This window comes from Arvicola amphibius, chromosome 1, assembly GCF_903992535.2.
Source record: "Arvicola amphibius chromosome 1, mArvAmp1.2, whole genome shotgun sequence".
NCBI lineage: Eukaryota > Metazoa > Chordata > Mammalia > Rodentia > Cricetidae > Arvicola > Arvicola amphibius.
The window spans coordinates 43,128,433-43,145,407 of record NC_052047.1 but is presented as its reverse complement, the minus strand read 5'-3'; the positions used below and the strand labels follow the sequence as shown (position 1 = coordinate 43,145,407).

Genomic DNA, 16,975 nt, shown 5'->3' with positions numbered 1-16,975 from the left:
TCCCTCCCCTGCAGCCTTCCATCCTCAGTTTACCTAAGAGGTCATGGTATTTATTTTTATTTTTATTTTCTGCTCATATATTACATCCTGACTGCAGTTTCCCCTCCTCGCAGTCTCTGCCTTCCCTTTACTCTCTTTACCAGGTCCATTCCCCCTCCTCCTCCTTTCAGAAAATAGCAGATCATCCAAGAAATCCTGCCATGTTGATTTCCAAACTGACTGTATAAGTTTGCACTCCCACCAATAGTGGAGAATTGTTCCCCTTGCTCTGCATCCTCTCTAGCATGAGATGTCACTGGTGTTTTTGATCTTAGTCATTCTAAAAGGTGTAAGATAAAATCTCAGTCAACTTGATTTTCATTTCCCTGTTGGCTAATGATACTGAACAATTCTTTAAGTGTTTCCTGGCCATTTGAGATTCCTACGTTGAGAATTCTGTTTTAGTCTATGCCCCATTTTTTAATTGGATTATTTGTTTTTTTGATGGCTAGTTTCTTGAGTTCCTCATATTTTAGGAGTTTAGTTCTCTGATAGATGCGGGGAGGGTAAAAATCTTTTCCTCTTCTGGAGTCTGTCATTTTGTGTTAGTGATATTGTCATTTGCCTTACTGAAGCTTTTCAGTCTCCTGAGGTGCTGTTTATTGTCAGTTTTAGTGCCTGGGCTTTAGTGTTCTCTTCAGGAATTTGTCTTCTGTCCCGATGCATTCAAGGCGATATTTTTCACGTTCTCTGATATTAGGTTCAGTGTATTTGGTTATATGTTGGGGTCTTTGGTCTACTCAGCTTGAGTTTTGGGCAGGGAATGATAGCTAGGATCTATTTGAATTCTTCCTCATGTCTGTATCCAGTTTGATGAGCAATACTCATTGAAGATACTTTCTTTTTGCCATTGTATAATTTTGGCTTTTTGTCAAAAATAAGATGTCCATAAGGTGTATGAATTACTATCTGAGTCACCGACTTGATTTCATTACTCAGTCTGAATGCTTGTATGACAATAGTATGCAGTTTTTATGACTAAGGCTTTGTAGTAAATCTTGAAATCAGGGATAGTAATATCTCTGGAAGTTTTTTTTTAATTGTTCACGATCAATTTTATCTATACTGGGTTTTTGTTTTTCAGTAGTTGAGTATAGTTCTTTGAAGGTATTAAAGAAATGTGTTGGAATTTTGATGGGGATTGTGTTGAATCTGTTGATTGCTTTTAGTGATATGTCCATTTTTACTAGGATAATAGTATTCATCCCTGAGCACAGGGATATTTCCATTTTCTGATATCTTGTCAATTTCTTTTTCTAAAGCCTTGAAGTTCTTGTTATACAAGTCTTTGACTTTTTTGGTTATAGTTACATCAACTTATTTTATATCATTTGTGGCTATTGGGAAGGATGAAAGATTTGTTTCTCTGATTTCTTACTCATCCCATTTATCATTTATATATAAGAGGGACACTGAAATTTTGGAGTAAATTTTGTATCCCTTTGATCTCCTTAAAACTTCAAGGACTATGTTAAATTCATATGAAGAGAGTGGACAGCCTTGTCTTGTCCCCGATTTTAGTGGAACTGCTTTAAGTTTTTCTCTATATAATATTATTTAATTAGTCATTAAAATTAATTAATATTGTCTATAGGCATGCTGTATATTGATTTTTATTATGTTTAGGTATGTTCTTTTTATCCCAGATCTCTCCAAGACTTTTATCATAAGGGGTGTTGGAATTTTGTCAAATAATTTTTCAGCACCTGATTATATGGTCAAGAACATTTAATTTGGGATATGTTGTTGCAAGGGGGCTGCTTGTTTGTCCCAGCTGCCTGGCTAGCTTAGCCCTGAAATAATCACACAGAAATTGTATTCATTAAAACACTGCTTGGCCAATTAGCTCTAATCTCTTATTGGCTAATTCTTATATTACTTTAACTGATTTCTATTAATCTTTGTATAGCCATGTGGCAGTAGCTTAGCGGGTAAAATTCCCAGCATCTGTCTCTGGCAGATGCATGGCATCTCTCTGACTCTGATCTTCTTTCTCCCAGCATTCAGTTCTGTCTTCCCTGCTTACCTAAGTTGTACCCTATCAACAGGCCCAAAGCAGTCTTTATTAACCAATGAATGCAACACAAAGGGACCTCCTATACCAGTATGTTGTGCATTCATTTTCACTGAATTTTAGGAAGTCTTTAATTTCTTTCTTTATTTCTGGCCTGAACCCAAAGTCACTTGATATAGAATTGTTTAATTTCCATGAGTTTGTAAGTTTTCAGTTATATCTGGTATTGTTGAGATCCAACTTTAATCAGTTATGGTCTGATGGATACAGGTGGTTATTTCAATTTTTTTGTATCTGTTGAGACTAAGTTTGTGTTGATTTTAGAGAAGGTTACTATGAGGTGATAAAAAGAAAGTATATTTTTTTGTGTTTGGTTGAAGTGTTCTGTAGATATTGGTTAGGTCCCTTTGATTCATAATACCTGCTAGATCAATTATTCTTTGTGTAGTTTCTGTCTGAATGACCTGTCCATTGATGAGAGGTATTGATATCTCCCCCTATTAATGAGTGATGTTCAATGTGTGATTCAAGTTTTAGTGATGTTTCTTTTATAAATGGGGGTGCCCTTATATTTTGTACATAAATGTTAAGAAGTGAAATATTATATCTGGGGGGATTATTCCTTTGACAAATATGCAATGTTCTTCTCCAACCCATTTGAGTACTTTTGGTTTGAATTGGATTTTGTTAGAAATTAAAATAACTAAAATGTAAGCTTGCTTCTTGTGTCCATTTGCTTGGAAATTTTTTTCCCAACCCTTTACTCTGTGGTTATGTATAATTTTGATGCTATGGTGTGTGTGTGTGTGTGTGTGTGTGTGTGTGTGTGTGTGTGTGTGTTTAATGCAGGGGGAGGATGGATCCTGTTTCATACTGATTTTGTAAGTTTGTGTCTTTTTGGAGGGAATTGAGTCCATTGATATTGAGAGATATCAATGACCAATAATTGCTAATTCCTATTACTTTGGTTGTGGTGGTGGTCACTTCCTTATTAATGAAATAGAGTAGTACATTTTCACACTGTACAGAAGGATTATTCCAGAGCACCACAATAACTCTTATAAAGGAAAAACTTAGTTGTGTTGACTTAGATACTTTCAGACATTCAGTCCATATTCATTGTGGTGAAACATGTGGCATGTAGACAGATGTGGTGCTGGAGCTGGGAGTCCTACATGTCAATAGGCAGATAACAAGAAATGGTCTGTTTCTCTGGTGTGACTTCAGCATATATGAGTTTTCAAAGTCTGCCTCCACAGTGACACACTTCCTCCTCCTCCAACAATACTACACCTGTTCCAATAAGGCCCTATCTCCTAATAGTGCTACTCCCTTCAGGAGCCATTCTCTTTCAAGCCATAACATTCCACTCCACAGCCCTTAATGACTTGTAGCTATTGCATAATGCAAAAATATATTCGGGCCAACTTCAAAAGTCCCCATTGTCTAACACAGTCTCAAATTTACTTAAAAGTCTAAACACTAAAATCTTGTCAGAGATTCCTGCAATTTCATATCTTTGATCACCTCTAAAAAGCAAAAACAAAAAAGCAACAAAACAAAACAAATTAAAACAAAACAACAACCAGATCACATACTGCAAATATATAATATCACAGGATATACATAACCTTCGCAAAACAGGGAAGATAAAATAACAAAGGAATACTGGGCTAAAGCAAGACTGAGAACCAGTTGGGCAAACTGCAAACTCTGCAATTTCATATCTGGTATCAAAATGTTCTTCAGATCTCTTTCAATTCTGTTGATTGCAACACATTTCTTTCTCTTGGGGCTGCTTGTTGAAAGGAGGCCATTTGTTGGTTCCTGGCTGCTCAGCTCTGAAATAATCACACAGAAAGCATATTAATTAAGTCATTGCTTGGCCCATTAGCTCAAGCTTCTTATTTTCTAAATCTTACATCTTAATTTAACCCATCTCCATTAATTAGTGCATCACCAAGAGGTCAAGATCTACCAGCAACTTTTCCTCCAAAATATCACGAGGAAGATGTCTAGGCAACCTACTAAAATTCTTCTCCTCTGAAACTTCCTGAACCAGCCCCACCCCATTTCAAATAACTCTTAGCACCACTCTTTCCCATACTTCTAATAGTATGTACAATTAAGCAGCACTTACAGCATTCCATTGCTTTCTTAACCTAAACTCCCAAAGTCCACATTACTACATACAAAATCATGGTCTGGCCCTATCACAAAACACTGTCCCTAGTGCGAATATCAGTCTTAGTTGGTGCTTTTATTACTATGAAGAGTCACCATGACTGTGGCAAATCTTATAAAGGAAATACATTTAACTGAGGTGTGTGGTAGTTTGAATGTAATTGGCCCCCATAAGCTCAGAGATAATGGCAATAGTAGGAGGTATGGCCTTGTTGAATTAGGTGTAGCCTTGTTGGAGGAAGTGTTTTATTATGGGGGCAGACACTGAGGTCTCTTTTGCTCAAGTTTTCCCTCAGTGTGATTTTCAGACCATTTTCTGTTATCTTCAAGGTGTAGGACTCCCAGCTACTTTGCCAGAACTATGTTTGCCTACACATGAACATATCCTCTGCCATGAAGATAATAAACTAAACCTCTAAAATGTAAACGGATATCTCAATTAGGGTTTCTATTGCTATGAAGAGACACCATGACAAAGGCAACTCTTATAAAAGAAAACATTTATTTGGGGTGGCTCACTAATAGTTTCAGAGGTTCAACCCTTTATTGTCATTCTGGTGAGCATGGCAGTATCCAGGTAGATACGGTACTGGAGAGAAAGCTCAGAATGATATATCTTACAGGCAACAGGAGGCTATAGGCTATGTCACTGGGTAGTATTCTGAGCTTGGGAAACCTCAAAGCCCATCCTGCAGAGTAACATACTTCCTCTAACAAGGTCATACCCACACTAACAAAGCCACACCTCCTAATACCACCGCTTCCTATGAGATTATGGGTGTCAATCATATTCAAAATGCAATAGCAAGTCACCCCAAATAATGATTTCCTTTATAAGAGTTGCCTTTATCATGGTGTCCCTTCACAGCAATAGAAAGGTACCAAAGACTAGGAAATGATTGTGATGGGACTGACCATGTTTTTGTTTGAAGAAATATGGACCTTAGGACTGTCGATTAGAAAGCTGGTTGAATGTTTTAAATGCTGCTTAATCAGTCATACTAGTAGGACCATAGAAAACAGTGATATTGAATGTGATTTGATGTGGGGGAGGATTACTCAAGAGGTTATAGAGGAAACAAATTTTCGTATGTTGTTTAGAGAATACTCTTGTTATTTTATTTATTTGTTTGTTTGGTGAAGAACATGGCTGCTCTTTGCCCTGTCCAAAACATTTGCTTGAGGCTAAAGTTAAGAGTTTTAGATTAATTCCCTTGGTAAGGTAAGGGAAATCTCAAAACGCCTGGTATAGACTCTGTTGTGTTGTTATTAGTGGTAACTCTAATGAAGATTTATAATGAAAAAGAGCAAGTCTAGCAGGATAAAAATTACAAAATGTAAAATTTAAGGGGAAAATGAACACCAAAAAGTGAAATGCAAATAAGTTCTGTGTTTGAGGAGCTAAACAGATTAAGAAATGGAATAAAGTGAATGGCCACCTAGGGCAAGATTTCACCCTGCTCCTTCTCCAATTTGTGGAAAGGAACTAAGTAAAACTTAGAACTGGACATGATAGTTCACACCTTTAATCCCAGCATTGGGAAGGCAGAAGCTGGTTGATCTATTAGTTTGTGGTCATCTTGTTCTACAGAACAAGTTCAAGAAAAGCAAAACTTAGGCAGTAAGGGAACAATCACAAAGAGAAAGCTGGTGATGATGTAATTAAACAATGGGGCCATATTCCAGCCCCAGAAAGCAGTAGAACTTGGTAGCTTCAGTCACATGGTTCTGACTTTATAGTTAAGGATAAAGAAATGGGTTGTGGAATTTGCTTCTACTTCTATTTTCTAAGGAAAGCCATTGAGGCCAGACATATATCAGTGTGTCCCTGAATGGAGGCTTAGAGAGGCCATTACATGGAGCTGCGAAGTTACAGCCTGGATTGCCTTGGAGACCCCAAGATGTCAGACATATCAGAGTCTTAGGATACTGCTGAGGAGTGCTGCTAACAGGAAGTGGCACCAGCCCAAGAGAAAGAAGTGTGTTGTAGTCAACAAGGCTGGAAAGAATTGAAGAGATGAAGGGCATTTTGACATCAGACAAGGAGATAGTGTTTGGACTTTGCTCAGTTGGTTTTTGGTCTTTCTTTAGTCCAGTATTTCCTCATGCTCTCTTCTCTGTATTTGGGAATGGTAATGTATATCGTGTGCCATTATATTTTGGAAGTATGTAATCTGCTTTATGATTTTGAATTTTACAGGGGATTACAGTTAAGAGAATGAATGAATCTCAGAAAAGACTTTGAGCTTTGGGCTTTAAAACATTATTAAAAGCTTCCAGCAGATAGAGAGAAGAATGTGATGATTTGAATGTAATTGCCTCCCTCCCCCATAAGCACATAGAGAATGGCATCATTAGGAGGTGTGGCCTTGTTGAAGGAGGTGTATGTAGCCTTGGAGGAAGTGTGTCATTTTGGGGATGGGCTTTGAGGTCTCTTTGGCTGAAGCCTTCCTCAGTGTGATTTTTCAGGCCATTTCCTGTGGCCTGCAAAATGTAGGACTCTCAGTTCCATTGCCAGCACCATGTCTACATGTGCATTTAATGTTCCGCACCATGATGATGATGAGCTGAACCTCTAAAATGTACGTGAGCCACTCCAGTGAAATACTTTCCTTTGTAAGTGTTCCTATGGTCATGGTGTTTCTTCATCAATTGCAACCCTAGTAAGATAGGATGGCTTCAATTTTCAGAGATTTAGTTCATTACTAGTATGGTGCAACATGTGACTTGCAGATGGGCATAGTGCTGGAGCTGAGAGTCCTACATTTTGATAGGCAACAGGAAAGGGTCCATCTCACTGGGTAACATCTGAGCATATTTCTGACCTCAAAGCCTGCACAGTGACACATTTCCCCTAACAAGATCACACTCACTCCAACAAGGTTACACCTCCTAATAATGGCACTCACTATGGAAGCCATTTTCTTTCAAAGCACCACATCTTGGCTTTATTGTCATTCTTTAAGGGGCTTATTGCTTTCCTCCAATTTTGCTTGTGTTTCCCTCAATTTCTCTAAAAGTTCTTTTCATTTCCTCTTTAAGTACCTGTAACATCTTCATGACGTTGGTTTTAAGGTTGCATTCTTGTGCTTCAGCTGCATTGGATGCTTAGGTCTCAATGTTGTAGTATAGCTAGTCTCTGGTGGTGTCATATTGTCCGTTCTATTGCTGATTGTGTTCTTACATTGACATTTACACATCACAGTTTGGGCTAATCATAGGTCTAGGTTCTGATTTCTGAGTTTGTCTTTGATGAGAGTTTTTCCTCTGGGTTTCTGCTTCCTCTTAGGTCTTCTGATCTTTTTGTCTAGTTTATGATAGCCTACTTTTTCCATTGTCTAGTAAGGATTCTCTGTCCAAGTTAGGGGTTGGACTTCTGGAGGCTAACTTGGCCTTTGATGTGACAGGTTATCTCAGCCAGAGGTGAGGTTTGATACAGTGATGAGGACAGGTCTGGGGACTGGGGACACTGAGTGAATAGGGGAAGCCCACTGGTAGCCATCTTTCTGTGATTCTGGAGGCAGATGTGGTCCCTGGTTCAGCAGGGAGTCTCTGCCTAAGTTTTCTTATCTTTTTTTTTTTTTTTTGGCTTGCTTGGCCTGCATCTGTTCTTCAAATTGTTGTGGCATGCATCAGTTCTTATGTCTGCACCTGGGCAGTGTAAGGTCACCTGTGTTGGTGACAGGCATAGGGCAGCAGGCTGGGTGGCAGGGCAGGACAGGGTGGGGGAGTAAAATGGGTTTTTGAAAATCTATAATCTAGGGGAGTGGGGCAGTTCCAAAGGCAGCTGGGTCACTCACCCCTTCTTCTGACTAGTGTGGCTTGCTCCTGGGCAGCAGAACTCTGCCAGCATTGAGGGAGGAGGCAGGGAGGGGAATAAGGAAGGGTGAAGATAGTGGGAGAAGACTATGTATGAGGTAGTACTGTAATGCAGCTTTGGGAACTAAATCTAGGAATCAGGCAGTTCTATAGTAAGGAGGGCCACTCACCTTTTCTTCTGACTGATGTGGGCTGCACCTGCGCAGTAGAAATATGAAGAGCTGAGACAAAATCCTGGCAGCAGGGTGAGCAGAGGGGCAGAATAGGGGTGGGGTGCAGAGGAATGGGTCTTTGGGACAGAATCTGGGATCTAGGGAGTGGGGGGAGTTCTGCAGGTATGCAGTTTACCCACCTCTTCTTCTCACTATTCGTTAGAGAGGAATTTTGAAGGCATAAGTCACAAAACAATCCCACAACAGTTCCAAATTATGGATAATAAAAGGGTTATTTATTTAAGGGGAAAACTTACAGATTACTGTCCTAGAAAACAGTCCTCTGAGTGAACAGGCATAGAGTGTAGCAGCTGGAAGCGTGAGCTGGATGCAGGAGAGGGGGTGCATGGTTACTGCTGCTTTTTATATATAGTATAAAAGACCACGCCCACATGGGCTGGAATCTTAAAGGCTACAGACTGAAGGAGCAGATTATGCTCCCACAGAACCTCCTCTTTTTGTTTAAATAAGAGAGTTCCAAACCCAATACAAAACTGTATACACTAGGAACAGAAGATTCCTCTCTAAAGAATTAACTTCACGTCAGTTATTGCTACTGTCACATTTTATTGATGAAGCTTTCTGACTGCTTTGACAGCCAAGGCACTGAAAATAACTGACTGTTGAGTGATCAGCAACAAATGTTATGTCTTTGCCACCTAACCTCAGGGACTATCACAGAAGAAAGAGTGGAAAGGAGTGTTGAGAATGCAATTTTCCAGCATAACATGGCCAATGTTCATCTGAACTTGCAGTATGCATCTGTTTTTGCCTGAAGTATACTTTCCAGTCAAGAGTAGAGAAGGCCGTAGCAGGGTCCGGACAAGAGTAAAGAGGATCTTAAGAGGTCTCATCCTTCCCAGAAGATCTGTAAGGTCTATTGTTAATTAACTTCTGAGATCTATCCATATCGATATTGTATCTATCATCTATCTATCTATCTATCTATCATCTATCTATCTATCTATCTATCTATCTATCTATCTATCTATATATCTATCTATCTATCTATCTATCTATCATCTATCTATCATCTATCTATCTATCATCTATCTATCTATCTATCTATCTATCTATCCATCTATCTAATATATATATGGAAAGAAGAAAGAGAAAGAAAAAGAGAAGAGGGAGGTGGTTTAATGATACAGACACTCACAAAATACCCACAGTGTGTCCTAATTAAACTTATTAGTTCATCAAACTTACCTTTGGAAGAATCATATATTTGTCTCTATCATTGGTGTACCAGCTGGGTTGAGTAAATCTTAAAATCGTTGAGTATTTTCAGGAAAAGTTCACTCAACAAGACCTTGCACCACTGTTTCTCAAACAAAACAGAAATACAAGAAACAATGATCAGTACTTTGGACTGCCGGAAAATAGCATAGACAAGACATTGATAGCACCTAATGAATTTTATACATTTTTTTCTGGGGCAGTATGAGAGTCTTTACCAAGAAATCAATATTTGGAAGCTATATAGATCTTTGTATCTGAATGACAGCTCCCAGCAAATACATAAAACAATTGGCCTGACAAATATAATCATAACAAGAAAGGAGGGAGTAATTTCATTTTTTACTGGCAATTCTACACAATAAAATTCAGCAGTAAGACAGATCAGTAGATTGAATAAGTGTTCCCTCAAGTTTTAACACTCTGTCCAAACAATACACAAACAGATCTGTCCCGAGTAAAGTATTTGAAGAATAATTACTAATGTGTGATTTCTTTCTTTACAATCATTTCTATAAATCAGAAACCATTCTCCTTGGATAGAGTCATGCATACACGATAGAGTCAGCAATATTTTGTGTCTTTACAGTTTTTACTCCTGGAAAATAAGACAATTGATTTTAAAAAGTCTCAAATCGTATTATCTTATAATAAATGTATTGATGATATTGTTTAAAACCACATGAATACTGAAATAAAAAATGCAGTGGTCCTTGGAAATTATCAAAAATGCTAGCCTGTTTTGAGTATTGAGAAAAAAAGATTTGCTTGGATAGTTACATTATATCATCACCTTTAATGTGATCTATAACAAATATTCAATATTGAAAATCTGGATGACAGGTAGAAGAGACATACAGGGTAGTAGATACAGCATGTAAATTTACTCAATGATTTTGATTGACTCATTGAATGATGAAATTGGTAATAAAAAGAGAAAAATATGTGTGTTTTGAAGTTGTGATTAATATTCAGACTCATTCCTTTTGCTAGTTAAGTCTTAATCTGATCTAACTAATATCTGAACTCTTAAATTTTTGCAAGCCTTTATATATCTAGAGTCATTTATGTTTACAAAACATTTATTGAAAAACTAGTATATATCCAGTTTTGTACTAAGAACCATATACTTGGAGACTAATACAGTGTGACTTCCTTCTTTGATCTTCCTGATACAATGGTGGGAAACTGACATGTAAACAGAAAGTTACACCAGGCCTTGAGAACCCACTGAGTCATGATGTATTGCATTGTAGGCATTATGATTGATCCCTCTGATGAGAATATCAGAGAGCACTTGGTCTTTTTTGAATTATAAAACAAGATGTATTCTTTACAAACATCTAAAAATGAAAACTTTATGAATTATAAATTCCAGTTCTTTATTATTGCATGTCAACTTATTGAATATCTATTCAATGAGTGTCTTTCCAGAAAGAGAAGCAGAATTTTTTTAAATCTTTTATTTAAAATAGGACAAATATCCATCCATTCCAAGGGGAATACATGGTGTAATTTTATATGAAAATAAAGTAGAAAATTGGTAGAAACATGTAATATTTTTCATACTTGTCATATGTAGTACTGAGTTATACTGCAGATTTAAAGTTTGTAATCAGATAACTATATCTTATGGATTTTGCATGAATTGATTGTGACTCTTTTTATTTGAAAATCAAGGCACTAATGTCCTCTCCAGGTTGTCTACATATCTAAGATGAGATAATACATTTGAAAGTTCAGAAATTACCAAAAGTTAAATTGCTCTTGAATCCAGAGGATCTCTGTTTGTGCCAGGTGTGGTCCGCCTTCAGTAAACTATCTAATCCAGAAGTTCTGCCAGAGGAAGAGATTGCTGAGTGCACACAGAGGTCACTGTTAGTAATTACCAACTCATGAGCCCAAGATAAAATCACCAGAACATACAAATCCTTGTCATAATAAAGAAGTCTCAGCTGCACTGTCAGTTAGTAACTATCTTAGCTTAATAGCAAATGTTTTAAACAGTGATATTGACCTGCAGGTGCAATGAAAAAGAACCTGTTGGTGTTTGCTAAGTAACTGTTTATAATATTTAGTTGTATGCTGCCTCAGATAATCCAACTGCAATGTCTTTAGTTAAAAAAAAAATGTTTTTTAGTGAGTTGATCGAAAACCACAAGCAAGCCTTTCCCTGCTGCTTACTATTAATCTGTGAGTGTAAAAATACACCAAATGTGAGAAATAGAACAGAATTAAATTTGATTTTTTTCTTGGAAATCTCATCTCCAGAAGGCTGTGCTTCCAGGAATGGCCACACACTGTCAGCTCATCTGGGTTGCCATGCTGCCACCTTGTTCCCAGAAGAGTGTCTGTGGATGTGGGAGAGGAGGCAGTACTTCTGGGAACAGTGCCCAGAACATGCAAGCTTCTTTATGTCATTTGAGAAAGTCAGAGTGGGGACAATCAAATCTTCATTTGCTGCTGTCTTTATGTGCAGTTATCAGTTCTGGGACTAACAGCTTCAACATCTATAGACTCTTACTTATGCAATTGTTTTAAAGGTTTCTTCCTGAAATATAAGTATAGGTTTTTCTCTACTTTCTCCTTCTTAGACTCTGCCACATCTTAATCTCATCCCTGTAGCATGAATAATTAAAACCCAGAGACAGATATTCGGGTTTAACCTGAAGATCAGAAAAGTAAAACAGTCGAGACAGTAGAGAGCTCTTACCCCAATGAAATCTTCAGACTAAAAGAGAAGCAAGTTCTCTATCCATCGCCAGATGAAGGTTCTATGGTGATATGCAAGATACTCATCAGTGTGGCTATGGGAGAAGGCCAGTTCAGGCACCCTCTCCTCTGCTGCCCAAGGACCTAGCTGGGGAATCCCCTTGGACACCAGGGAACACCTCTAGAACCAAGACTCTTGCCAACCCTAAAATGGCTCCCTTAGTTAAGATATCTTCTTCCCTGCTCCCATTTCCACCCTTTCTCCATCTCAACCACCCCATTTACCCAAGCTCTCCCCAATCCTCCCTGTCTCCCTTCTCTCTCCCCATCTCCCCTTCCCCCTAACCCACCCCTACCCCCGTGCTCCCAGCTTTTGCCTGGTGATCTTGTCTACTTCCAATATCCAGGAGGATAATATGTTTTTCTTTTTTTAAAAAATAAAAATAAACCTTTATTTAAAAAGCTAAAACCACAAACAAAAAAGGAAACAAGAAACATAATTTTCAAAGTAATTGGATCAAGAGGTTCTGCTTAGTGTCTAAAGTGTAAAAGACAAACCATAAAAAGTCTATAATCAGCTGATCTCAAATGATTTGTAAATTGACTTAAAAATAACACCAATACATTTATTTGTATTTGGAAATAAAATAGTATAGATGATAGGAAACACAAATGGATACTGTATTGCAAAACTGCGCATTTATTTTAAACATTACACAAAAACATGGCTGCTAAGAACATGGATAATTTTGAAAATTGATAGCCTGTCAGTAAACAAAACACAATGAGAAAATCAAATATATCAGTTAACATAGTGGCACATACTTTTGATCCCAGCATTTATGAAACAGACAGATCTGTGAGTTCAAAGCTAGCTTTCTCTACAGGCCACTTAGAGGCTACATAATGAGATGCTGCCTCAAAATAATTAGTATACGTATCTCTTCAATGATCAAACCATCTTGAGAAGTAAAGGGGAGGGCAGTAGTGGCGCATGCCTTTAATTCCTGCACTCCAGAGGCAAGTGGATCTCTGTGAGTTAGAGGCCAGCCTGGTCTAGAGTGAGTTCTAGGACAGCCAGGGCTACACAGAGAAACTCTGTCTTGTAAAAAACCAAAGAGGGGTGGGGGAGGAGAGAGAAATGAAGGGGAAATTTTAAGGACTTGCGGCATAAAACTTGATTTATAGCATGATCTGTCAAATTTTTTACTCCCGACTTTAAAAATATTGGCAAAAACCGGGCATGGTGGCAATGTCTTTAATCACAGCATTCAGGAGGCAGAGGCAGGTGGATCACCGAGTTCAAGATCAGCCTGATCCATAGACTGAGTTCCAGGACAGCCAGGACTACATAGAGAAACTGTCTTGGGGGAGAAAAGGAAAAAATACATATGCAAAAAGGTAATATTTTATGATACTGAAATGAATGTATATCCAAGAAAAATTCTTTTATTGTATCCATGAAATCTTTGCTCCTGATTCTTTGGTATTGTTTTTGGTTTTTTTTTTTTTTTTTTTTTTTTTTTTTTTGAGACAGGGTTTCTCTGTACAACTGCACTGGCTGTCCTGTAGCTCCATTTGTAGATCAGGCTTGCCTCCAACTCAAAGAGGCTCACCTGCCTCTACCTCCCGAGTGCTGGGATCAAAGGTGTGCACTACCACACCCAGCTGACATTTTATCTTTGCCCCTCCCCCCCATTTTAAGAAATGGCAAGCGATTAAATTCAGTTAATACTGATTTTTTTTAATGTGAAAAAGACTAAGTTGAGTTTTTAAAGCAAACAAGCCATAACAATTTGGCACTATTTCAATAACGAAGTGTCCATAATGTGGTATTAGTACAAAGATCTAAGCAAATCTCAAAGACGGTAGATTAGTAATTAGAACATCATGCAATGTTGATTTTAGCAAGAAACTTAACAGGTAAAAGAAGCATCTTATTACATTATAAATTCGAGTATGCAATTATAATTTACAAATTATAAAAAAAATCCTCCCTTTTTACAGCCAGTTGTTTTGAATGGCTACATGAATGCGTAGTCAACAAGTCAAATAAACAAACACATCTACCCAAATTTACATCCCAGAATACCTAAGTAAACTGAAGACATTATTCAGATGAGTAAGTTCTATTCATTTTCGTCATCTGGGTGATCAGGTTGCAAAGGACATGCTTTTCTTTTCGATGTTCCTAAGCCACTGCATCCTGCTTCCTCAGGAACCTGGTTCTCTTTTTCAGGATCTTTACGAGACAGCCTGAAGAATTCTCCAATGCCTTTTTGCCACTTTGGAGTTGGGCGCACACAAACTGGATTCCCTCCTGCATACTTATTTTCAGCTTTTCTCGACGAACACGATGAAGAACTGGTGACAAAGGTGGAGGAGCCAAGCACCTTCCTGGGGGCTCGAGAAGCCACCACTTTTCTGTAGGCTCCCGGGACGTAGTTTGCTTTGGTCCGCACCATGTTCACACAGGAAGAGACAATTCGCACCAACGCCCCAGCTGCGGATGTCTTAACTGAACAAGAACCCCAATATGTTTTTCTTTGAGTTCATCTTCTTATTTAGCTTCTCTAGGATCATGAATTATAAGCCCAATGTCCTTTGTTTATGTCTAGAATCCACTTATGAGTGAGTACATACCATATTCATTTTTTGGGTCTGGGTTATCTCACTTAGTAAAGTGTTTTCTGTTTCCATCCATTTGCATACAAAATTCAAGATGTCTTTTTTTTTTTCTTTTTAACTCTGAGTAGAACTCTAAAGTGTTTATGTGCCACACCCATTTATCCATTCTTCTATTGAGGGGCACCTAGGTTGTTTCCAGGTTCTGGCTATTACAAATAGTGCTGCTTATAAACATAGTTGAATAAATGCTTTTGTAGTATGATTGGGCCATCTCTTGGGTATATTCCCAAGAGTGGAATTGCGGGATCCTGAGGTAGGTTGACTCCCAGTTTTCTGGGAAACCACCACACTGATTTCCAAAATGGTTGCACAAGTTTACATTCTCCGCAATAATGGATGAGTGTTCCTTTTATGCCACATCCTCTCCAGCATAGGCTATCATTGGTGTTTTTGATTTTAGCCATTCTGACAGGTGTAAGATGGTATCTCAAAGTTGTTTGATCTGCGTTTCCCTAATCGCTAAGGAAGTTGGACATGACCTTAATTGTCTTTTGGCCATTTGAACTTTTTCTATTGAGAATTCTCTGTTCAGTTCAGTACCCCATTTTTAATTGGTTTAATTAGAGTTTTAATGTCTAATTTCTTGAGTTCTTTATATATTTTGAGATCAGACCTTTGTCTAATGTGGGGTTGGTGAAGATCTTCTCCCATTCAGGTTACCTTTTTGTCATTGGAGCACTGGACTGAGATTCCAAGGCCCAGATGAAGAGCAGAAAGAGAGAGAGAGCATGAGCAAGGAAGTCAGGACCGTGAGGGGTGCGTCCACCCATGGAGACGGTGGGACTGATCTAATGGGAGCTCACCAAGGCCAGCTGGACTGAAACTGAACGAGCATGTGATCAAACAGGACTCTCTAAATGTGGCTGACAATGAGGGCTGACTGAGAAGCCAATAATAATGACACCAGGTTTTGATTCTACGGCATGTACTGGCTTTTCGGGAGCCTACTCTGTTTGGATGCACACCTTCCTAGACCTGGATGGAGGAGGGAGGGCCTTGGACTTCCCATAGGGCAGGGCACCCTGATTTCTCTTAGGGCTGGAGAGCGAGGGGGAGGGGTGAGTGGGAGGGAAATGGGAGGATGGGAGGATGTGGAAATTTTTAATAAATAAATAAATAAAAATTAAAAAAAGCGAGAGAGCAAGGTCTTGTCCCATACCACCTTATTTTTTCTCTAAACTGGGATTAGAGGCATGCACTACCATTTCCTGGCCTCTATGGCTAACTAGTATGGCTGCTAGGATTAAAGGTGTGGGCCTGCCTGCAAGACTGACTAGGAAGGCTGCTTTGCACTGACCTTAAGGTAAGCTTTATTTGTTAAAATACACGTGAAATATCACTACACATCCCATTCTTCATTCTCAGAAGAACAGCGCAGGCATTAACAATGAGTGAGAACATGGTGATATTGATGAAATAAATGAAATGAATATATTGAGATTAAACTAGAACACCTAAAATGATAAAAAAATATTGTATAGGCAGTCTGCCCATTTCATAAATGCTTAAGTCTGACTGATATACCATGCTTATTTCATTATTGAATGCTCATTTGAATTCACATATGAAAAATACAGCTACATGCCTAGCCTGTGATATAGTGAGTTGTTCTGCTTTGGGGTGCTGGGAAAGTAAGTATTGCCATGGTCCTCTGATGGTGGGACCTTAAAAACTGAATGCTAGACCAATTTACTTTGTAGGGGAAAAGGAAAATTCGAAGAGTGAGTTTTCACATCCTGAATTGACATGTTTCTTATCTCACTGGATTTTTAGAACCAAATACACATATACTCTGTTTTTAAGGTGCTGCTATAATAAAAGACAATAAATTTGGTTTCTGGTAAGCAATAATCATTTTTCTCCCATGGTTCTGGAGGCTTCAAGTTTCAAAATGGAGGTGACAATGGAAAATTCATGATGAGAGCCATCTTCAGTCCTATAGAGGGCAATATTTTGTCATTTCAGTGCGCTGCATGTAACAACATAGGTACATGGGCACCCTTCCAACCCACCCTTTGATGACACCAATTCCATTTACAAAGGCTCAAGCACCATGATAAAATCATCA

General features: G+C 38.4%; 1 protein-coding gene across 1 annotated transcript; it reads right to left on the bottom strand.

Moving 5' to 3' along the window:
• Positions 1-14,222: 14,222 nt before the first annotated feature.
• LOC119805509 (PCNA-associated factor-like) lies at positions 14,223-14,729 on the bottom strand. Its single transcript, XM_038317466.1, has one exon. The coding sequence runs from the start codon at positions 14,682-14,684 to the stop codon at positions 14,349-14,351; it is 336 nt and encodes a 111-aa protein (XP_038173394.1). The 5' UTR covers positions 14,685-14,729; the 3' UTR covers positions 14,223-14,348.
• Positions 14,730-16,975: the final 2,246 nt, after the last annotated feature.

Excerpts from the sequence above, each read along its gene's own strand:
- LOC119805509 (XM_038317466.1), bottom strand. The coding sequence starts at position 14,684 with ATGGTGCGGACCAAAGCAAACTACGTCCCGGGAGCCTACAGAAAAGTG.